This window comes from Vulpes vulpes, chromosome 2 (genome assembly GCF_048418805.1).
Source record: "Vulpes vulpes isolate BD-2025 chromosome 2, VulVul3, whole genome shotgun sequence".
NCBI classification, from domain to species: Eukaryota; Metazoa; Chordata; class Mammalia; order Carnivora; family Canidae; genus Vulpes; species Vulpes vulpes.
In genome coordinates, this window is record NC_132781.1 from 14,648,540 (window position 1) to 14,672,370 (window position 23,831).

Consider the following 23,831-nt stretch of genomic DNA (forward strand, 5'->3'; position numbering starts at 1 on the left):
TGTCTTGAAGTTAGGATAATGATTACCCTGGAAAGTTATGATTGGAAGAGAAGGCAAGAAGAGGGTTTTCGAAGTGCTGGAAAAATCCTGCTGCTTCATATGGATGCTTTGTACAGTTGAAGTAAGCTGAGCTGTATACTCACGTGTGCTGTTTGTATGTTCTGCTTCAATAGAGAGTTTAAAAAAAAAAAAAGCTTCCAAGTGATTGTAATGTGCAGCCTCCATTGAGAACCAGTGGTCTAGACTGTAAGTGGCAGTGAGCTCTAATTGGGATATTTTAACATAATCTTCTGAATGCCCATGACCAGAACAGATGGGAGGAAAGCAAGCCTTGTGTAGAGGTGTGTGTGTTTCATCATCAGCAGTTCCCTTCACATTCCCAGAACCTATTTCTGAAACACTCTGTTTGCTGAACACCATGTGGAGCGATTTGTGGAAGTTGTCTCATGTTTCAGGAGCCTTCTGGAATAGAGATGGTAACCCATGTAGGAGGCGTGGAAACAGTGCCCGTAGAGGTGAAGGAATGTGCCCAAGGCCAAAGCGTCAATTGTTGGAACTTGAGACTTGAGCTTGAACTTCCAAAATGCTCTGACCACTCCACTTCGCCTCACATTTTCCTGTTGTAGGTTAACAGTTCCAGGAACCAGGTGTCTCCCAGGTTGGGCCTTGAACAGGTAGACCTGTAGAAATGCTCAGCAAACACTGTAGGACTCCAGACTAGAAGCCTGGCAACTACTTTCTGATTCTCCAGAGCATCTGGCACAAACCCAGTCAGTCATGACAGCCTCTCTGTGGCATTTTTCCTTTTTTGAAGGCCTAGTTTAAATGTTGGGATAATCGGAAAATCGAAATGATTGATTATGTAAAGTTCTGTTTATTAAAGCTAGAGAGAACTCTTTTTTTGGAGAAAAAGATGACCGTATAGCAGAAGCAGGTATCTACAGAATAGTTTCAAGAACACAGAATGTTCCAAAAATAAAGTATACCGAAACGAACATTAACCAAAGGAACTTATCAGATGTCAGCTGTAGACTCAGAAGAATCAGTTTTATGATGAAATGCAGTTGAAACATGTGGTTGAGTTTGAGTTTCTTTTTCCTGGCATCTACCATAATTTCTTTTTAATACCAAAAGGCTTAATTTCCTTGTTTTTCCAGTGGAGCATTGTTTAATTAAGGAAACATTAAAACGACTTGCTCCACCTTGAACTCCTAGGTCACCTGCATAATGCTGACTTCTTTCCCTTAAAGCTTCAGCTGGGTACTGAGGTTGTTTCTCTTCAGAATTAATCTTACGGCTCACCTACACTCTGAAAAGTACGTCATTCCACTCAGCCTAGCTGGCTCTGGCTCAGTTTTCCAAGACAGAATTCTTTCTGCCCCATCCCCCTCCCAATTTCAAAGATTGTGTAACTTCTCCATATTTGTATAAGTCTTTTCAGAAAAGGTTTGTGTCTTCCCCAGAAGTGCTCTGGACAAGATACTTTAAGGAGCTCCTGACAGGGAGCTGAGAGCTGGAGGCTTGATCAAAGTGGATATGGAAGCCTGGGGCATCCCTTCTCCTGGGTTTCCAGTTGGGAAAGCTCCCATCAGCCATCAACACTGCTTCTCTCTTTTTAGCAGAATTGGGTAACAGAAACAGATTGTGCAGTAAAATTATAATAATTGCACAAGACTTGGTTAACTTATTTTTTCCTTTGCCTCTTTTTTTTTTTTTTTTTTGTAAAGAAACTTCCTTTTACCATCCCAGAATTGGTACAGGCATCCCCATGCCGAAGTTCAGATGGAATTCTCTACATGGGTAAGAGTTCCTGTTTTCAACACTGAAACTTTGATCTGTTTGGAAAGGAGTCCCAGAATCTGGGAAAGTGGCACGTCGGAGAGAGAGGTGTGCAGTGACTCCCCACCAACCCTTCTGAGAAAGGTCTTTCTTGCCTTGATTATGCTTCTTCACGCCAGGATCAGCTGACCAATTAAGAAAGCCCCCCGCCCCCCTTGGGAGCAGACCTGACACCATTAATATGGTTACTCATTTAACAAGCTTTTAGTTGCTGTGTTGACTTACCCCTGTGATTTAAAGATTGCAACATACCCAGAAGCAGTTGGATGAAATTTAAAGTGAACACAATAGTCTGAGCCAAGAAAGGGAAGCCAGGTTCTGCCTATTAATTATAGGACTTTCATAGTATTTCCTGCTATCAGAATATTGGATAAAACAGCACTTAACAGCTTGGCTAGATAAGCCACCTTCATACCTATGGGGTCACCTCTTTGAAAGCATCAGATCACCTGCTTTTCTTTTGCTGTGCTTGCTGCCAAAATGTCAATAAAAATGCATTTGTAATACAAAGGAGAGCTGTGTTTATCTTGAAATCATAGTAGTAATAATATCCTGTATTTACATAGCAGCTTTCCTTCTGAGGAACTGAAAGTGGTTATTGCCTATTCATGCCTCGGGAGCTTTATATGTATTTTTGGGCCTCAAGTGCAGGCTGGATTTTAAGTTTTTGCCTGGGACACAGAAGCTATTGCTTTCTTCCACACCTTCCGGATGAGGAAGCCTCAGGATTCAAAGGAAGTGATCAATACAGGCTTTTTCTCTCTCTCCCTTGGGCCATGCTCCAGGCCTACCTGACTTTTTTTTTTTTTTTTTTTAAGATTTTATTTATTTATTTGAGAGAGGGAGAGCACAAGTGCAGAGTGGGGCAGAGGGAGAAGCAGATTCTCCACTAAGCAGGGAGCCCAATGTAGGCTCAACTCCAGGACCCTGGGATCATGACCTGACCTGAAGGCAGATACTTAACCAGCTGAGCTGCCCAGGCTCCCCACTCCTGGCCATCTTCCGACTGTCTGTGTCACTGTTGTCTGTCTGGGCTTTTAGCTTTTGCCAGAGGTTCATCACTTACGATGCATTTAGGATAGTGTGTTTTTTATCATCTTTGTGTGGTGACCTCTTAAGTGAGTTCATTAAACATATTTAAAACTGGCAATTGCCCAGTCCATCCTTTAAGAGGTAGCCGAATTATTCAGACTATAGTAGCCCTCGAAGTAACCAGAAGGGTGTCATATCATATGGAAAGGGATCATGGACAGAGCTATTTGGTGATATTTTCACTCTTTCTGCAGATCTTTTTCATATTAAGATTTTGTCATTGAGAACAGAAAGTTGTCATCCACGGACAAGTTTCACATATATAGACTAGGCATATATGTTATATCTGTTAGAACTAAGTGTAGCTCTGGAAATTCTGATGCGCTGTGATCTTCCCAACATCTCTGTACTCTGCTTCCAAGAGTCCCTTGACATAGGGACTCTTGGCCAATAAGTTAGGAAGATACAAGTGACCAGACGTGTTGCCTTACAAAACAGACATACATACCTTATGGTGAATGTGTTGACTTTCAGGTGGGAGGCCCATGCTGCTGACCCATCATTAGCCAGTTGCTCTGGTGTATGTACTGTAGATGCACATGCTTTAAGTTTTCCCAGTAATGTTGTTTGACTATGCTGTCCACCTGTTCATACCTTTTAATCTAGCTGACTGAGATAAAGGGGTGTAGTGTGTGGCCAGGGAATAACTTACTGACTGGGGTCAGGGACTGAGATAAGTTTGGCCTCATTAGCACCAGATTGCAACCAACTTTGCTACTCAGTCCCAGATACCAACCAGTCAGAGTTACAAACAGTAACTATAGATCCTCTTTACATGTGGGCTCATTAGTAGGGGTGTGGAGATCTATGAATGATGGTTACCAGAGAGATGAACCCCTGGGTGCATTTCCATATTTATATAGATCCTGGTCTGTGGGAAAAGGATTACCCTTCAGAGGCCAGGTCTTCATATTTAAGGTCATTAATCAAAGCAGTGAAATCTGAGTTTTATTAGGTTATTATGCTTGAAGACATTTTTAAACCATCATTAGGTTATTAAGTTATTATAAGACCCAGCAGCCCAAGAAGTTTTATTATCTCCACAGTAGCATTCACCTTGTCACCCTCAGAGCATCATAGAAATGTCTTCAACATCAGGAGGACTCCAGGCCTCCCAGCACAGAAAATATCTTGGCCTGCTAGTTTGGTAGAGATACTTTTTTCCCCCCATATGGGGTGAGTGTAAACCAGTGTGTCCTTGTGACCTTTCAGGTAAAAAGCAGGACATTTGGTATGTTATTGACCTTCTGACCGGGGAGAAGCAGCAGACTTTGTCATCGGCCTTTGCAGACAGTCTCTGCCCATCTACCTCTCTACTGTATCTTGGGCGAACAGGTAAGAAGGAAGCTTCTGTTGTGTTCAACCTGCCTATTTCCCAAAAAAGACCTGAAGTAGCACCTTCTGGATCTCTTCCTCCGGGCTTCCTTCTCTAGAAAATGGCCAGAGCTGTCTCCTTCAAACACAGATTTTTACCATGTCATTCCCCTTTAGAAGACCCCACAATGGCTCCCCATTGCCTAAGGGATTAGCCCAAAACACCACAGCCTGCAAAGCCTTCATGATGCAGCCACTGCCTCTTCTGCCTCTTTGGCTCTATTTCCCAGACTTAAACCTTTTCCAGTTCCCAGAATAAGCAGTGCCATTTTTAAAGACGTTAGGTAGTGGGTCTCTCTCCACCAGGTATGCACCTTGTTGCCTTGATTTAATCTTGATCCCGAGGCCATTTTTTTTTATAGTGAGACTCTTTCCCAGCTGGAGTGCCGGTCCTGGTGCCTCCATATTTTTCTCTGTATTCAGCTTGGAAACTGAACAGTGTCTTCTTCAGCGTATCTGTCTTGCATTATATCATATGCAGTTAAGAGAGACTCCTTGGTGCTTTCTGCATTCTGCCTGGAGATCTCAGCCAGATCTGCAAGTCCCTTAGGTGCTTTCTTGTGCTTTCCCAAGTTACTGCAAACAGTAGTCTTACTAATGGTGTCACCACTGTATAAACCTGGGCCACCCCATCTTCAACTTCCAGGAGCAGTTTCCTTACTGCTCCTTTGGTCTCCACACCAACCTGCCAGCCCCTCCCCCGCCACCTTGTCCCAGCCAGTGCCACATGTTTCAGTTTTTTGTCGTGTCCTTATCCCATTTCTAGGTACTGATTTCTAATATCAGCTATTTATGGCTACACAGCAGACCACCCCATAACATAGGTGGTTGTAAGAAACTGTGACCAAAAAAATAAAATAGTGATGTGCAATAAAATAAATAAATAAACACCGTGATATTGATTCTGTGAGTCATGAGTTCAAGGGCACAGTGTGAGTGGCTGGGCCTTGCTCCACATGCTGTCGGCCAGCTTCACTCCTGTGTCTGGGACTTTAGTTCTGGTCCACGTGGCCTTTCTCTTTCCACATGGATGGCCTAGACATTTTACACACAATGTAGAAGGGATTTGTTGCAATGTAGTTAAGGTCACCACCTCAGCAGGTGCTGTGGCCCCTCCAGGTAACAGGCTGGTATGTGTTCTCCAGAGTACACCATCACCATGTACGACACCAAAACCCGGGAGCTCCGGTGGAATGCCACCTACTTCGACTATGCAGCCTCGCTGCCTGAGGACGACGGGGACTACAGTAAGTGCTCCCGGGCAGCTCCACCAGGGTGGCTAGGTATTTGTGACCTGTGAGGAAGTGATCACTCCAAAATGCTGGATTTTCTTTTAAGACACTCCTGGCCACCAGCTTCTGGGCTTTCTAAGGATTTGTAGTACATACTTGGACAGTCAGCATTGAAGGCAGGGACCTGGGTGGGAAGGGTAGAGGGGAACTTTAGTAAAGTGGGTGGGGAGTTTAGCCTGGGAGGAGGACAGATGTGTCTTATTGAGTCCCTTTGTGTCACAGGGGGATGTACCAAAAGCCCATGGGAGGCAGAATTAAGTATCATCTGTGACATGAACAACCCACCCCTTAAATGTGACTCATCCCCTAGTTCACGTCTCTCATAAACATTCCCCCAAGTCAAATGAAAACTGAAAGCCAGTTTTGCTGTCTGAACAATGACACCTGAAAGTTGGACAGAAGTCTCTTCGGTGGGCAGACGTGGGCAGTGTCAGTGGTCAACTTTGACTTTCAACTGGATCAATTGGTTTGAAATGATAGCTATAAAATATCAGAATCCTAGTCCTCTCCACTGGCACTTTCTTCCTTCTTACTATTGACTCTTACTAATCACATAGAGTGCTGAAGAATCTCACCAAGTAGATTGCCTTCCACAGAGCAACCCTATCTTGTGTTTATAAAGCAGGCAGCTCTCACTGCCTTGATGTTGTAGAGCCTACACAGGTTCTTTGGAAACAAGTGAAATTGTCAGGAGTATCTGAGAATACTCCAGAAGCCTTGTTACTTCTAGCTGAGTGATTGCAACCTGCTAGGAGAGAGAGGATGTGGTCACAAGACGGGGTGAGACCGCATGCTTTGTTTATTTGATCTGTACAGAGATGTCCCACTTTGTGTCCAACGGTGATGGGCTGGTGGTGACGGTGGACAGTGAATCTGGTGATGTCTTGTGGATCCAAAACTATGCTTCCCCTGTGGTGGCCTTCTATGTCTGGCAGCGGGAGGGTCTGAAGAAGGTGATGCACATCAACGTCGCCGTGGAGACCCTGCGCTATCTGACCTTCATGTCTGGGGAGGTGGGCCGCATCACCAAATGGAAGTACCCATTCCCCAAGGAGACGGAGGCCAAGAGCAAGCTGACGTGAGTCAAGGAACCCAGGGCAGAAGAGGGCAGCTGTGACCCAAATACTCTGGTCCTGCTGCAGCGTGGCATACCGTACACAGGACTCTAGGGCTTAGGGCACACATCTTTGAAGCCATGAAGTATAGGAAGGGCCAGGACTGGCTCAGTCAGAAAGCTCTCAATACGTATAAGAACTGGGACATCCCCTGACTTCAGAATTCTTGAATATTAAGTAAAATTATGGACAGGGGTAAGAAAGAGACTGCCGATACATAACCACAGTATAATTTGGATAGATCTGGCGGGAGTATAGCAATAGATTTACTTTTTAACTTTCTGTATTTCCCAAATTTTTATTATAAGTTATATTCATTTACAAAATCAGGGAAAGAAGTATTGTCTGAGACTCAGCAGGCTTGTATTCGCCATCCCCACCTGTTGCCAAACTATAACTAGGTCCGTTGGCCTTGCTGAATCCCTGTTTCCCACTTTACAGCACTGCAGAGGGAGCAGATGAGACTGTGACAGTGCTCTCTAAGGTGTACGACACCTTTCATGCATGAGGTATCTGTGAGAGAGGTTTCAAGAACTTAGTGGATGACCAATCCCAAACCCGCTCTTGACGGTAATCACAAGGGTCTGGAGGTACAGCCCCCACATTTTCACACTGACCCCACAGACAAACCCAAACCCTCCCATTCCCCCACCCACCCACCTTGATGCCCCTGGCAGGGACAGACCACCAGCTGAGGAAACAGAAGTCTCACCCAGTTTGGAACTTTTTGTGTATCCTTTTGTTGTGGTCCTCCACATGAGAGCAGTTAACTATTTCTTGGGGCTTCTGTAGAGCCTCTAGACTCCCTAAGAATCATGAGACAGAATGGCAGCTCAGTTGTCAGAGCATGTTGTGGCCAGGGCCATCTTAGCAGCTTTGCAGGGGTTGCAAGCATTCAGTCCTTCCCAGGTTATCACGGCACATAGTTCTTTCTGCAGGCCGTCATGGGGATGCTCTAGTGTAGCCCTGCCCTTTGCAGATGAGGAAACCAAGGCTTGCAGTTAGGTGACTTGTGCACACCTCTGTAGGCAGTGAGTGACAGCTGGGGCCTGCAGCCCAGCTTCCCAGGATGGTAGCCCTGCCTTCACATCCCACTGCTTGGGGTGCTAGGGGTTAATCTGGTTATTCTTAGCATGGCATTTGGGGCTGGGATACTTCAGAAAGGTGCCTTTTGTGGAATGCAGAAATTAAACGGAATGCGTGTTTCTGCTTGTCTCCTAGGCCCACCCTGTATGTTGGGAAATACTCTACTAGCCTGTATGCCTCCCCCTCCATGGTTCACGAGGGGGTCGCCGTGGTGGTAAGTCTTCTATGGGGGGCTCACAGGTGCAGCCTCCTCCCCAAGCACTCCTGTTCCATTCACAGGTCTTAGAGCCTCAGAAACAGTTTCTGCCCATACCACATTCTACTTCTTGAGGAAAGTTGCATGACAAGAGCAGCTTCCTAAGCCTAGGGTCATTCCACTTTGCTTTCATAGTGAAGTCTAAACTGCCTAAGCTGGTGTTCATGCCCTCTTCAGTCCAGGCCCTCTACCACACTACTCGGATCTCTATGGGAGTTGTACAGTCCATCTTCTCCCTGATTCCGGAAGATTCCTGTTTGCCTTTCTTCACCTTTGTTCAGGCTATGCCTCATGCTTCAAATGTTCTCCCTTCCTTCCTTTTCTCTGCTCAAATCCATCCTTTTGTAACCTCCCAAGGCCACCTCAGACCTCACTAGCCTCTTTAAAGTGCTGAGTCAGCACCGGGCTCCTGGCTGGAGATTGTTCCACCTGGGTCAGCGTATAGACTGGGCTCCTTCACTTACCTCTACTTCTCACAGTGGCCTCTGAGATTTCCACACACGTTCTTCCCAATTCCCAGATACAAGAATTTAAGAAGCTGTTCACGATAAAGATGTCAGCACAACATTGTCACGTGTTCAGGGAGGAGCTTCTGCCTTCTGAGGGCCTTTGTGTCTTGCCCTGGACCAGCCCCGCACCAGAAATCACTTCCCTTGCGTGCTTGTTTCTGAGGGCTGCTCCAGACCTCACACCAGTTCTTTTTTCATAGCCCCGAGGCAGCACTCTGCCTTTGCTGGAAGGCCCCCAGACCGATGGGGTCACCATTGGAGATAAAGGAGAATGTGTGATCACGCCCAGCACCGACCTAAAGTTTGACCCTGGGCTCAAAGGGAAGAACAAGCTCAATTACTTGAGGAACTACTGGCTTCTCATAGGTAAGAGTGCATTTCTCCTGGGTTCAGGCTGCAGCGTGCTGCCCCCTGGTGGGCAAAGGCCAGGGCTTATTAGTTACCGTGGTCAACTCGGCCTTGTGCTCCCTCAGGTCCAAGATAGTCTTTCTGACCTGGGAAGGATTTTTACTCCCAAGGAAGATAAACAGGGTAGCTGTGTTACCAAGTCAGCTCTCAAAAATCATTTAATGTTCCAAAACCCAATTACTGACTGACATAACCTTTGTGCAGTTATCTGGCCCACTGACCGGCTGCTATGTGCCAGGCCTGAGTAGAACCCATTGCCTCATTTCTGTCAGTGGCCCCTTGTGAGGTAGACACCCATGTTATTCCACTTACAGGAAACTGGAGTAATTCCTACAGAAGAATTCCCTGGGAGTTGGCCTGGGGGAGAGGAGAGGGTTGGAGACCCAGGAGGGATAAAGGGCTGTGAAGAGGTGAAGACTGGTCTTGGGTCAGGGAGCCATGGCACAGGTCCCCGGTGTGTGTATGGGAGGGGGGATCTCCTCTTCCTTTCTCTTCTGTTTTTGCTGCCCTTGCCAGTGGCCCTCGGAATGGATGGGGGTCCTGTCAGCTACAGAGATAAGCTGAGATGACACTCAAAGACAGTGAGTGTGACCAGTGAAGGCAGAGTCACAGGAGAGGAGCTGTGTCTCTGGCAAGTGTCCCAAGGAATTAGAGCAGGGCAGTTTTCTCGAATTTGATTTGCCCTCCTTTTGCCCCATATCCCCCCTGTTCTGCTGCCCCCAACCCAGCCTCAGAGGTGGTGAGATGTGGGGTTGCAGCCTTGTGAGGGGGACAGGAGGTGAGTGGGTGCTAGCTGCTGAGGGGGACAGGGCAGAGAGGGCAGTACTGGAGGCATGGGGAGGGGAGAGAATGTGGAACAACTGGGAAGAAGAGTGTGGGCCCAGGAGGCCCTCAGCATTAGCCCCATAGGGCGTATTGGGGTATTGCAGACAAGAACCTGAGTGTACTGGAGTCCTGATCAGTCCCTTTATGGTTGTCCAGGTCTTGTTCTTTGTTCTTCGTGACTCCTTGTAGCCATTTTTCTTCTGGTTATTATTTCTACCAAATAATGGACAAAGGAGATAACAAAATGAATTCTAACCCTCCCCCCTTTTTTGTGTCCAGAACTAGTTTCAAGAGCATGTAGGAGTGGACCAGTGTGAGGAGGAAAGTAGCAGATGAATGGAGGCTGTTAAAAGCACAAGGTCACATGGTTTTATGCACCAACAAAGATGGCTAGGAAGTGAAAAAATTATTGGGAACTAAGGAAGTATGTACATAAGACTATAAAAAATATGGAAAAAAAGGTCTTCATGGCTAGGTCGCAAAATGGTATCCTTTTAAAATGGAAAGGTTGTCCAAGTAAGAAAACTGAGAACCTCAACAAAGTATGAAGAAGTCATTAGGGAACCATCCACCTTCTGAAGCCTTTTGGAGGAACTCCAAAGCTAGTCATCTTTAAATAAGGCCGGGGAACTACTTGACAATCTTTGCATAGACTCGGGGCCACAGGTAAAATGAGCTGCTCTTTTATTTCCAACCGTGTTCTTTGATTTGGTATTTGTGGAAGACATGAAGGATATCTCCACTTCCACATTGGTCTTGAAAATAAAATGAGTCCATTTAGCTTGAGTGGTGTGGTCTCTGGATTTCCCCAGAGCAGTGGCCCTAACCTGGGGTGACTTTGGCTTCCCCTGGGAGCTTCCTCAAACACACATGTGTGACCCCCAGAGATCCTGATTCAGGAGCCTGGATACAATGATGATAGAATAGATAAATCATTAAGACTGGCCACTGTTTGTACAAAAATGTGTTGGGATCTTGTAATTATGCTTATAGAACAGTTGGTTTAGTAGTGTGCAGCATGATAGTACCAGAGGCCCAGCTATGGGAGACCCCTGTCTATGAGCAGAGGTACAGGAAGAAAGAAGGATCCAGGCTAATCATGTCCATTGTGGTCTGTTACTAGGTCCCTGCGGAGGAGGCAGGACTCAAAACCCTGAGAACAGGTCCTGTGGGCAGGGACAGGGAGGGCACTACAGTGCAAAGTAGCATGTGGAAAGATAACCTATTTTCTTCTAGAGCGAACGTTTCCTGTTAGTCTCAGAGGTAGCCAGAGAAACTCCCATTCAGATCCCTGGGCCCCATCTGCAAGTCTGATAGCAGGGTCTGAAGCAGGTAGATCCCACATGAAGACATCCTGCTTCCCAGCAAAGCATGTCTCACAGTTCTCATAAGGGGAAACTGGCAATGGTTCAGAACAGAATGAGGTTTCCCTGAAAGAACAATCTTGTAGATAGAAAACTGACTGAAAGAAAAAGAGTTTTCCAAATCAAGAAATGTTCATAGCACGGATGAGTTCTTGTTTATTTTTGTCTAGGAAATATAGACCATAAAATCTCTGATAGATTTGCAACAACAGTGGAAAGATCATAGGATGTGACCCGAATCACACTGAGAGATTCAAAAGGAAAGTGTGTTGTGGGGGCCAACAGCACAGCATGAGAGTTAACTGGCTCTTCTGAGTAATATGGGATTCACTTAACATTAGAGCTAAACAGAGCTGTTCTCATGGAAGTTTGTTTCCTCCACAGGACACCATGAAACCCCCCTGTCTGCATCTACCAAGATGCTGGAGAGATTCCCCAACAACCTGCCCAAACATCGGGAAAATGTGATTCCTGCTGATTCAGAGAAGAAGAGCTTTGAGGAGGTGAGTGGGAATATGAACAGTTCTTGGCTCCTCCTGTCAGGTGTTGGGGGGATGGGATTTGCCCTTGCCTTAAGAGTTTTCAGTAGACTCAGAAGGGTGAGGAATGCTCAGGAATCCATAGCAAACATCACCCAGTGAAGGCCTGGTGGGGAGGAAGACAAATCGCTAGTGAAGTGAAGGCTGAGGGATGGAAGGGGAGGGCGCTGGCCCAATGGGAGAGAGGTAGAGGGCACCCAGGGGGTCGGGGATGGAGAGAGCAGCAGAGATGAAGGCCTGGAGGAAGGACTAATCCTGCATGTGCAGCTCTGGGGGCCAAGGCCGCCAGGTGGGGAGCAGTGGGAACTGGGACGACGTGCTACAGGAGAACCATGTTAGTGAGGTTTGCATGCACCTGGAAGTGGAACAAATGGTTGATGAAATGAGGAAGTGGGAGACCTGGAGCTTCAGGAAGCCAGGAGCGGCCCTTCAGAAGCAGTCGGCTTGGCGACTTGGTCTGGTAGAGGCTTGGTCTGGCAGGGACCACAGAATGGAGACTTAGGCAGCAAAGAGGCCCACCCAGATGGTCGCTGGCATGAGCCTCTGACCTGGGCCGCTTTCCTGCAGCCCTGGGGAGACAGTGCCAGTCAGGGTCTCAGCTGGACACAAGGACCACCCAGATTAAGATGATCGGAGGGGAGTTTAATAAAGGGATTATTTACACAGATGTGGACAGCCCCAGGGGTTCTCTTAGCATCCTTTAGCCTGAAATGGGGTGGGGGGGGGTGGGCAGGAGTGGAAAGGGACTCCAGGCCAGGAGCCTGAAGCTTCAGTTGACATACTCAGCAACCCCACAGAATCGGACCTTGTTTTCCTCCCCCTGCCCCATCTGCTGATGTTCCAGTCAGAAACCAGAGGGCAGAGAGACCACTGCTATGCCCAGAGGTGACATCCTTCTGTGACATGGAGCAGGTGGAGAAGGCAGGCGGGTAGCTCTGTGGAAGGGGTTCCAGCATGGCCAGTGGGGGTCCGGAGGCCATTTGGACTTGGCAACTCCTGCAGCCCTGCCATGGGGGACCCAGGCCTGAAAGCGGCCTGGACTCGGGGCAAGGTCCGAGGAAGACAAGAGGGGCTACCTGATATGGGGACCACAAGCATGGCAAGTTCTCTGTAGGGTTCAGATTTTATCCAAAGAGAGAGGAAAGGAAAAATCATATAGCTGTTTAAGATTCTAGAGTGAAATATCTTGAGTTGTCTGTCGTCTCTGGAGGTAGCCAATTGGAGAAGCCCATGGAGTCCTAAGACAGCGATTTTGGAAAGCATTGCTATCTTAAGGTCTCGATCGGATGTCCGTCGAACCCTTAGAAAATAAAAGTATAGAGAAGAAAATAAGACAGTACCCTTAATCTAATGCCCAGAGATGGCCACAGTTAAGATTTTATTTTATTTTTTTTAAGTTTTTATTTATTTTTCACAAGAGACACAGAGTGAGAGAGAGGCAGAGACACAGGCAGAGGGAGAAGCAGGCTCCATGCAGGGAGCATGACATGGAACTCGATCCTGGGGCTCCAGGATCACGCCCTGGGCTGAAGGTGGCGCTAAACCACTGAGCCACCAGGCTGCCCCACAGTTAAGATTTTAATAATCATCCAAACTTGAACAAAGTTTTGTTTTGCTTTGTTTTAGAGATTTTATTTATTTATTCATGAGAGACACACAGGCAGAGGGAGAAGCAGGCTCCATGCAGGGAGCCCGACATGGGACTCGATCCCAGAACAGAGTTTTTAAAGACTCCATTAAAATACTCTGAGGTGCATTTTTATGGCAAGAAGACAACTTTTTTTTTAACAAACACATTTGAAGGGAATATAACCAAGTGTTGTTCCTGGTCACATGCTCAGCAGACATTCCTCAGCCGCCTGCTTCCCCCAAGCCGTGCCACCCCCACCCCATACACTGTGGGTGTGGGGCAGCTGGAGAGGAGAGTCGTAGGCAGAAGTCTGGGGCAGGCAGAAAGGTGGGTGTGTGGTGGGGGATGCCAGGTACTGCACTTGTTCAGAGGCTGTGTGTTTCCTTCCCTGGACACACAGTGACGGTGCACTCCCAGGACAGTAGATGTCTGAGAACCAACTGATGCATCTTTCTAAACTATTCTTGGAGTCCTAGAAACTCCGAAAAGCCCACTTTTATCTGGTTTAATTTTGGGCTTCCAACTAAAATTTTCTTTAACAAAAGATTCTGATGCTCTTCAGAAACTGAAAAACAGTGGAAAACCTGAAAAAAATGATTTGGTTTTTGGAGTTGCACTGAAAGTTTACAAGGAACAGAAGCAGGCTGCTTTATTACTCTTCAGCCACATGTGGGTACATACACATGGTTTTCCTTTTTAGTATGAAATGGTATTGTTAAAGGAATTGTCAACATTTTCACCAGACTTTGTCGCTGATGTTATCAGAGTTTTCCCGAATATCAAGTCTACCCTCGAAGAGGGAAATCTTTGCCTTCAGTGAGGATTTTCAAAAGCATATAGGATCTGAAGGCACTTCTGAAAGTACTTTGCTCTTAGAACTGTTTTTGAGTCCTGATAACATCACTGCAATAAAGCATGGCCTCTCGAGACTGTCATTTTGATAAAGGCAACGATTATTTGGCTTTGTGATCTTTGATGTGCTTTAAAAAAAACAACAACACATTTTACAGTATGGTCTTTTCCTGGTACCCATGGCTACTCTTGATTGTTTGGCTCATTTATGTCTGGCTAGAAATTTTGCAGTGACGTAGTCACTTTGTCCTGTACAAGGTTATCAACCTGGTTGACCAGACTTCAGAAAATGCACCTACCACCGTGTCACAGGATGTGGAAGAGAAGTATGAGCATGCCCCTGCCAAGGCCGAGGCCCCCGTGGACTCCGTGCTCAAGGACATAGCCACCATCATCCTGAGCACCTTCCTGCTCATTGGCTGGGTGGCCTTCATCATCACCTACCCCTTGGTAAAGCTCTGCCCTTTCCCTTTGCCCTCCCGTATGTTTCTGAACTTCCATGCTGGTCACCTTTATGTCTGTGAGCTCCAGACACATGGCAAACAAGCAGATACGTTTCCTTCCACGTTTCAAAGTCAGTATTTGCTTTTCTTCAGAAACATTATAATTAAAAAGACACTAACTTCTCAGGAAAAGACAATATTTTACCTAGGTCTTAGAGTTAACAGATTGTAAAAGCTGATTTGTAAACCTTGCTTTTGCAGATCATTTTGTATAGTTGACTGTCTTTTCCTTTTTTTAAGAATAGGCATGATAAATGAAAATCCACTTTACTTTCCTCCCTTACAAACTGCCTGTTAGAGATACCAGCTAGAGTGAAAGAGGTGGCATCCCTTCCACTTTCTAGTTGGAAATGAGTGAGCTAAAATTACATAGTTGAATAGGTTATTGGTTGGATAAAACATTCTAGAATATTCCTTCATCAGGTTGCTCAGAGCACTGAAATGTCATCACCTTAGAATACTAGTGCCCAGAAAGCTCATGTCCCATCCAGGAATGGGAATGACAAACCCTTCCATTTGTGCGAAGGGGTTCACCTACGTTGTTTTATATATATAAAAATATATAAAACATACTTATATAAAATTTATATTTTATATTTATGTATGATAAATATATATAATTTATAAGTATATAGATTATAAATATATATATAACAAAAATATTTATATTTTACCTCACACAGTTCTGTGAGGTCATTATTACTGTGCCCTACCCACAGATGAAGAAGCTAAGCTCTAGGAAGTTAAAGAACTTTCCCAAGGTTACTCAAGGTTTTCCAAGGTGGATGGCATTTCCAGGACTTGAACTCAAGTTCAGAGAGAGAGAGTGGGGGTGTACACGAGAGCCAGAAGAGTCCCAGGGGCTGTTGGCTTCAAACCCATCCCTTCAGGGCCTTTCCCACACACAGGTAGTAATAATCGTGGATCACTACTACTTCAAATTACGATGGAACAGATTTTCCAGAATAGATGAGAGGGGAGTGGGGAAGGCAGCGTGATGAAATGGGGGGAGTGGGACCTTGGCCAGACCACATGTTTCAGCTGTGTTCTGGCTGTGAGGTTGTGAGCCCCAGCTGCTTCCTGCCTGGATTGGTGACCATCTCTATGCTAGTCTCTATCAAGTGTACAACCATAATAAAGAGCAACCCCAGGTCTTCCTGTATCCACCGTGCTCTGTTTGGTTTCATTTTTGTAACAACTCCTAGACCTTCATAAAAGTCCCAGAATTTTAGAATTGAATGGACAACCCCCACCCCCTCACCCACCTTGATCTGGCCCAGCTTCCACCTACAGCAGCATCCTCCCTCTTGCCCCTGCCAGGCCCCTCCAACAGGGGGAATGGGCTGTCCTAGGAAATCCTAACTGGCAAGAAGATCCCCAGTCACTGAACCCTCCTGCCTCCTGTGCCTTCTCACTGGTTTTGGCCCACCTGTGGGGTCACATAAAGGGGTACCTGCTTCCTCTGCCATAGGAAGCCTCTTCCTGCCAGACTGCCTATGTCCCGGGGATCAGGCTGCACTTGTCTGGATGTGCGTTTCTCTCTTCCCAGAGCATGCATCAGCAGCAGCAGCTCCAGCACCAGCAGTTCCAGAAGGAACTAGAGAAAATCCAGCTCCTGCAACAGCAGCAGCTGCCCTTCCATCCACCCGGAGATGTGGCTCAGGATGCTGAGCTTTTGGACTCGTCTGGCCTGTACTCAGAGAGCTCAGGCACCAGCAGCCCCAACACATCCCCCAGAGCCTCTAACCACTCCCTCCACTCCAGTGGCTCTGCCTCCAAGGCTGGCAGCAGCCCCTTTCTGGAACAGGACGATGAGGGTAAAGCCAGTTGCTGTTTTGGTGCTGTTTTCTCTTTCATTTGAATGTGGCCTGAGGACCTTAAAGTTCCATGTCCTCCCGGGGAGTCTCAATGGGGTTATGGGGTGCCATTTCTGAGAGTGCACTGTGTTCTCACCTAATTCCCTCTCCGACAGCTGGACTTCCACGCCATCCCAGGGCCTTGCCCCTTCAGGGGGCCTTTTGGGGACTACCTTGCCCTCCCTCCATCTTGCTCTGTAAGAGCAGACAGTTGCTGCTAACCAGAGGTCCTGGGTATCTGGCTTGAGAACGTTCCTGAGGGCTGCCGGTGGCGATCCCCATTCCTCAGGGAGGTTGGCTCAGGCTGGCTATCAAGGCGATACTCTGAGGGGATGGATGCAGAGCTATTGCAAGAGACCTGAGCCCTAGTTTCAACCTGGAGGCTCCCCCCAGTCTCTATTGCACACCCATTGCCGCTCCCTGAAGGCTTCAGGTGCAAAACGCTGGTGGATCTGTGGAGAGTCCATCTCCTGACAGTAATGCAGGGGCAGGAACAGGGGGCAGGAAGCAGGAGGGAGGTGGGGACATGGCCCTGGGCGTCAGTGGGGAGTAGACCTCGCCGGCTCTTGCTTACCAAGGGCTGGGAACACACAGCCTGCAAGATCCCATATCTGAATCAGAGCTCAAGAAGCTGGCACCATTCTAGCCTCAAAGTGTTTTAGGTTATGTTTGTTTAAAACAATTTCTTCCTGTTTTGTCCCAGATGAAGAAACCAGCATGGTGATAGTTGGGAAAATTTCATTCTGTCCCAAGGACGTGCTGGGTCATGGAGCTGAGGGCACAATTGTGTACCGGTGAGTGGATTGGAGAGCTCTATAACTTCCCCTCCTGTCAGCTTACAGGTAGCATGTCAGGCTCCAGAGGAGTGCAGTGACCAAGACGGAGGAGTTTTACCTCTGGGGAGGAAGTGATAGCCGCCTGGTGGTTGGTCAGGGCTGTGAAGCTCACAAGGTAGCTGCGTCACAGGATGAGGAATACTGTGGGTCTGTGGGTCTCATATCTACTGCTTGACTTGCCTCTCCAAACCAACCCCTGATCCTCATCCTCAGGGGCATGTTTGACAACCGCGACGTGGCCGTCAAGAGGATCCTCCCCGAGTGTTTTAGTTTTGCTGACCGTGAAGTCCAGCTGCTTCGAGAATCAGATGAGCACCCCAATGTGATTCGTTACTTCTGCACAGAGAGGGACCGGCAGTTCCAGTACATTGCCATCGAGCTGTGTGCAGCCACCCTGCAGGAGGTGGGTGCCCCAGAGGCAGCTCTGCCATCACTGCTGCAGCCTCCCTCCTCCCAGCCATGGTAGCTTGAGGGACTGCAATTTCTTCCTCTTTTACTTCTTCATATTCACTTTATTGAAGTTACAACACAATGCACTCCTTTAAATGAACACTGTGGTGCATTTGACAGGGGCACATGCCCATTTGACCACAAACCATCAAAATGGAGAGCATTTTAGCACCCCAGCTTTACTTCGGTGGGGCGGTGTTTGCTTGCAGTTTGTATCTTCTCCCTCTGCCTCCAGGAACCCCTTGTTCTGGAGGGGTTCGCAGTTGTTCTCATCACCAATCAGGGCTGGTGTGGGCTTGCAGGATACTGGCTGAGGAGTCAGCACATTGAGATCATCCAGTGAACACCTTTTGCTCTGTTTCCAGGCTCACCACGAACCTATCTTAGTATCAGCTGGTTTCACTTGCAATGGACTTGAGTTCCTTGTCCTCTTACCTTTATCACTGTACACTAGTCTATTGGAACTTGTGTTTATTTAAGCTAGCCTGTGGCTTCAGGAGAGTCTGGTGGCAGATGTAGATTTGGGCAGAGAATGTTGTCAGTAAAACTTCCTGTCTCGTTCTTAAAATAGAATCAAAGAAAATGAGCTGACCTAATCCCGAACATTAACTAAAGCAAAAACCTGCAGGCAGGACTTTTCTAAATAAAATTGAATCACTTGGAAGAAAGTGCTGTGTGTGCAGAGGGGCCCAACCCTTAGCGCTTTGTGCATGACCTGGCCATCGTGTCTCTTGCAGTACGTGGAACAGAAAGACTTTGCCCACCTCGGCCTGGAGCCCATCACCTTGCTGCAGCAGACCACCTCTGGTCTGGCCCATCTGCACTCCCTCAACATTGGTGAGAAGCTTCCCTTTACCAGGCCACACCCCCGGGGTGGGGTGGTGGTGGTGGTGGTGGCGGCAGCAGCAGCAACAGTGGTGGTAGTAGCAGTAGCCAACCTGCTAGGGTGGTCCTTGCCCCTGCTGAGAATCTTTGTTTCACTGCTCTATGCATGTGGGGTTTTAAGGTGGTCTTTTGACAATAAGAACGTGAGGAGAAATCTTTCATAGTCGCAGACCAGAACCCTTAGAGGTGGCAGCAGGTCTGGTGGGAGTCTGAGAAGGGTGTACTCCCTGACACTACTCACAGTAAACGTGGAGCTAATCTGGAGTGTTACATTAGTTCACAGAGACCTGAAGCCCCACAACATTCTCCTCTCCATGCCCAACGCACATGGCAGGATCAAGGCCATGATCTCTGACTTCGGCCTCTGCAAGAAGCTGGCGGTAGGCAGACACAGTTTCAGCCGCCGCTCAGGAGTCCCGGGCACAGAAGGCTGGATCGCTCCAGAGATGCTGAGTGAAGACTGCAAGGACAACCCTGTGAGTACTGGGCACAGCCCTCGAAAAGCCTCAGGACCAGCCCCATGCGTCTTCAGGAGTGACAGCCTCCAAATTCAAGACAGGGGCTGTGGCACTTGTAGCTGGAGAATGACGTTTCTTTATCAAAGAGCTTCTACGTGAACAGCATGCTGCTGGCACTTTCCATACAGTCTCACGTTCAGACGAATGAAAGGGACAAATGTGGGTAATTGCTCCCCTCAGCTTTTCCCATCACTTCCAGCCCCAGCCAGTCAGCTCTAGAGCCCACGTTCCCTGCTGTGCACCCAAAACTCACGCAGCCCTAGAAGGGTGCTGGTGCTGCTCTGGCCACTTCCAGCATGCTAGTTGGGTCTCCTGAGACCCCTTCAACGTGGGAGAAGCAGCAGCAACACTCCCATCCTCACTGCTGTAGCTGAGTGAGAGGGAGAATTCTCCAGAAGGCCTTTCACACCCTATATCTCTTTTCAGACCTATACAGTGGACATCTTCTCTGCGGGCTGTGTCTTTTACTACGTGATATCCGAGGGCAGCCACCCTTTTGGCAAGTCCCTGCAGCGGCAGGCCAACATCCTCCTGGGTGCCTACAACCTCGACTGCTTACATCCCGAGAAACACGGTGAGTGGGCAGCAAGGCAGGAGGGTGCAGCAGCTACCCCAGCTGCCTAGGTGGCGCCTGTGGCCTGGGAGGTGCCGGCTCTGTTACCCCAGAGGCCCTTCATTCCATCTGCTTGCCCTGTGGGCCTCAGTGAATTGCTGACTTATTCTAAAGCTGGTAGGAGGTTGGGTAAGTTGCCTTGGAGCATCTTCTCCTAAAGCCAGGCAGCTCTGAGGTTCCTTCAGGTCACCCAATTACCTGTGGCAAGGTTTGGGGGACCTTTGGTGACCTGGGTGGCTCAGTCATTTAAGCATTTGACTCTTGATGTCAGCTCAAGCCATGATCTCAGGATTGTGAGATCGAGCTCCATGTTGGGTTCCATATTCAGTGTGGAGTCTGCTTAGGATTTTCCCTTTCCCTCTCCCCCTCCCTCTGCTCACAAGTGCACACATGCACATTCTCTCTCTCTCTCTCTCCCAATAAATAAAAATCTTCAGAGAAAAAAGTATTCTTTTACTCATGGATTAATTTTTCTTATTCTCTGTAGAAAAAATAGCTTAGCATAAAGACCTACAATTCCATTACACAGTGATGCTATGAGTATCTTTGTACATCTTATTCTAATCATCTAATTAGACGGGAATGCATCCTTTTGTAAAACATGCAGTTAAATAGTACATGCTATTGAATATCTCTCCATGTTGACTGGTGCTCCACCTGGGTATCATTTTAAGAGCACAGCCCAGACCTGGAGGCATTGTTACCGGAGCCTCTGATAGTGGATATTTCCAATTACTCCTTTTCAAAGACTGTGCTTTGAGGACACCCATTATCAGCTGAAGTTTGTGCAAGTTTGTTTATTTGTTTGTTTGTTTTAATATTTTATTTATTCATGAGAGACGGGAGAGAGGCAGACATAGGCAGATGCAGGGAGCCCAATGTGGGACTCGATCCCAGGACTCTGGGATCACACCCTGACCCGAAGGCAGGCATTCAACCGCTGAGCCACCCAGACATCCCTGTGCAAGTTCTTAATTAATGTTATTGCAACAAGCTCCTGTCAGTAGAATCTTAAATCAAAAGGCACGTGTGCTGTTAAAGTTTGGGTATGTTATCGTGACTGTAGGCCAGTGATAGTGAGTTACTTGTTTATCTTCCTCCTTTGTAGAAGATGTCATTGCCCGGGAATTAATAGAGAAGATGATTGCAATGGATCCTCAGAAACGCCCTTCTGCAAAGCATGTGCTAAAACATCCGTTCTTCTGGAGCCTGGAAAAGCAGCTCCAGTTCTTTCAGGTAGTTCTCTTGGTTTTTTGTTTTTTTGTTTTTATGTTTTTAAAGCCTTCATGTGACTTCATCCAGATTTAAAAAATTATAACAAAAGACATATCGAAGTCTTTCTATCCTCTTTTACCCAATTTCTGTCCAGATTTCTTTTTGCTTAAGGTTGATTCTGAGACATTAAACCGTAGGATCAGTAGATATGTGCTCCATCAGTAGTTTGGCTGTTTTAAGGCTTTTGTGGTATTGCCTGCCAGTGGCTTTGTGGAAAGGGAACATGTTTCTCAGAGCCCTCCTGGGTATCAGTTCAGCGTAGCTCGTCTGAACACCTCCTACCCAACACACCAGCTTTGAAAAGCAGGCACACAGGGGCAGTGCTTTTCCTACCAGCTCTAGGTCGGAGTGAAGCTTGAGTTTAGGAGTGACCCTCAAACTGTTCTGGAGTGTGACTAGAGCCTTGGTTGTGGTGAAGCCTCCGGCATGTAAGCTCCTTGAGGGCAGGTAGTAGCTGATTTTCAGTTCATTGCTGTGTTTCCACTGCCTGGGTCATTGCCTGCCTGGCACATGTCAGGTGCTTGGTAAGTATTTGGATGGTTGGGGCAGGGGAGGGTTTCATGTCATTTTCCATGGCAGCAGTGGGCATGGGTAGCATTAGGATTGGTCGCTGTGTTTTGGGTCATAACATGACAGTTCTGAGGTCAGGTGTCCTCAATCAAAGGACTTCTGAAAACTAGCCGTGTTCCTTTGATGATGACACGGTGTAGAACAGGAATAAAGTTCACACAAAGGGACTTCCAGCCCACCAAGGGTTGGGATTTAAACTCTTAGTTTCTCTAAGTCCTGTATCTTGTGAACACACCTGCCTCCCGCCATATCAAGTAGTGGTACTGGCTTTGTGGTGGAAGTGTATGTCCCCAGAGTATCCAAGGTGACGATCTAATCCCTCCAGGGCTTTCCTCTAGCAGTTGTAAGTCTGCGAGTCAGCCAATCTGGCTTCATCTTTATCAAAGAAAGAAAAGACCGTGCAGTGTTAACACGTGTGGGGCCTGTCACTCCATTTCCTCAGCTGTTGGAACTTGTGCTCCCTCAGACATGGAGCAGGGTTCAAGTCCTGGGCAGGGCCTCCAGAGCCCACACTCTTATCAGCAGCTTTCCTCCTCTAAAAGAGGGCTTATCTGTCTTTTCTGTTTGCATGACAAGTGATGACTGGCTAGGGATCTCAGCGTGTCCAGTTTCCCTGGGTAAACAGAAAATCACAAGATGCAAATCAAAATTGAGCTGGTGTTGTTGTTGTTGTGTTGTTGTTGGTTCATTGATGAACACAGATTGCATATACGGCTCATGTGGAATGTGATAGGTATGCATGGAGTGAGACGAGGAGGCATGAGGGTTCATGGAGAGGTGTGACACCCCTCTCTGTCATGGAGATGGTCTGTGTGGGTCTCTCCCCAGCAAGCTATAGACATGGCTGCTCCCAGGGGAGAGGTTGCTGGATCAGGAGGGACAGAGGCAGAACGTTCGCTGCCAGTCCCAAGGCAGGCTTCAGCTTGGGCTAGAGGCTCATGTGGCAGTGACCATCCTGTGACTTGGCATGTCACTCCTCCAGCTTCTGGTTCTCTACACATTGACCATCATCTACTTCCCGTGTCACCCTCCCAGGACGTGAGCGACCGAATAGAGAAGGAATCTCTGGACGGCCCGATAGTGAAGCAGCTGGAGCGGGGCGGGAGATCTGTGGTGAAGATGGACTGGAGGGAGAACATCACCGTCCCCCTGCAGACAGGTGACCGCGCCAAAGCCCCGACAGTACGCGTTGGCAGAAACGTTTCAGGAGCAGCAACCATTTCTAAGAAGTGAACGTGGAACTAGCAGCTCAGGCCGTTTGGGCTCTGAAGTCCCCCTCACAGAGTTGAGGCTTTCGTGGGTGTGTCCTCTGGGGTTCGGGCACAAATCACCCCATTACGCTGATGTGGGTTTCATCTTTGTCTCTTCAAATGACAGGTTAGTGACGGGTGCCATGTGCTTAGTAGTTATGCGTGACTGTGGGTGCAGCCACAAGGCGGAATTCAAACTGGTGCTGCCCTTAGGCTCACTTTGGGGGACCCACTCCTGTGAGCCACAAGTTTGGTGCAGTTATGTTGTGTTTCAGTCCAATCGCTTGGCACCCAGGAGTCCCAGGAGTTTTCTTCTTTAGGAATGTGTTTCTTAAGTTGCATTCCTTGTGTTTTTCCTAGATTTGCGGAAATTCAGAACCTATAAAGGCGGCTCTGTCCGAGACCTCCTCCGAGCCATGAGAAACAAGGTAAGGGGCCCAAGGATAGGGGTACAGCCACCTTCCTCCTTTCTATTCTCTCTGGGTCCTTCCATTCATACTAGAATTCACACCTTACAGGGGCAACTTGTTCCCTTAGGCAAGTTTTCTCTTCCGGGATGTGGAGGTGAGGAGTTCTGCTCTGGGAAGCAGGCTCTTGGATGCTGGTGTCATTTGTGGTCTCTGCTGATTAGGATGGGCCCTGTCCCTAGCTAATACAGCACCGTATAAACTCCCTTTATGGGAACCTTCCCCCTGTCCCCCAAGCCTGGCCAGCAGTAGGGCCACTCTGGTAGGGAAGCTCCTTCCTGCCTCCCCAGCCCTGGGCCTAACTCTGCTCTGAGGCCTCCACCGGACTGAGGGGAAGGAGGTAAGGTGGGCTGACGCACTGCTGGGTACGTGAGCATTTTCTCCTCAACAGAGAACCAGCCAGCATCCTCCATCCCATGAATAGTAG

At 47.7% G+C, this 23,831-nt stretch overlaps 1 protein-coding gene across 3 annotated transcripts in view; it reads left to right on the forward strand.

Annotated features, from left to right (window-relative positions):
- Positions 1-23,831, forward strand: part of ERN1 (endoplasmic reticulum to nucleus signaling 1) — a 77,760-nt gene that overhangs the window by 49,268 nt on the left and 4,661 nt on the right. For all 3 annotated transcript variants that reach the window (XR_011999568.1, XM_072746832.1, XM_072746833.1), the window contains 17 exons: positions 1,728-1,800; positions 4,144-4,266; positions 5,451-5,552; positions 6,414-6,675; positions 7,934-8,012; positions 8,764-8,929; positions 11,545-11,663; positions 14,440-14,631; positions 16,234-16,501; positions 17,244-17,334; positions 17,590-17,779; positions 18,564-18,663; positions 18,988-19,187; positions 19,656-19,803; positions 20,951-21,078; positions 22,723-22,846; positions 23,298-23,365. Coding sequence is in view for 2 of the 3 variants with exons in the window: in XM_072746832.1 (XP_072602933.1) it covers positions 1,728-1,800; positions 4,144-4,266; positions 5,451-5,552; positions 6,414-6,675; positions 7,934-8,012; positions 8,764-8,929; positions 11,545-11,663; positions 14,440-14,631; positions 16,234-16,501; positions 17,244-17,334; positions 17,590-17,779; positions 18,564-18,663; positions 18,988-19,187; positions 19,656-19,803; positions 20,951-21,078; positions 22,723-22,846; positions 23,298-23,365 (2,433 nt within the window). In the remaining variant the exon portion in view is untranslated. The remainder of the gene's footprint in view (positions 1-1,727; positions 1,801-4,143; positions 4,267-5,450; positions 5,553-6,413; positions 6,676-7,933; positions 8,013-8,763; positions 8,930-11,544; positions 11,664-14,439; positions 14,632-16,233; positions 16,502-17,243; positions 17,335-17,589; positions 17,780-18,563; positions 18,664-18,987; positions 19,188-19,655; positions 19,804-20,950; positions 21,079-22,722; positions 22,847-23,297; positions 23,366-23,831) is intronic.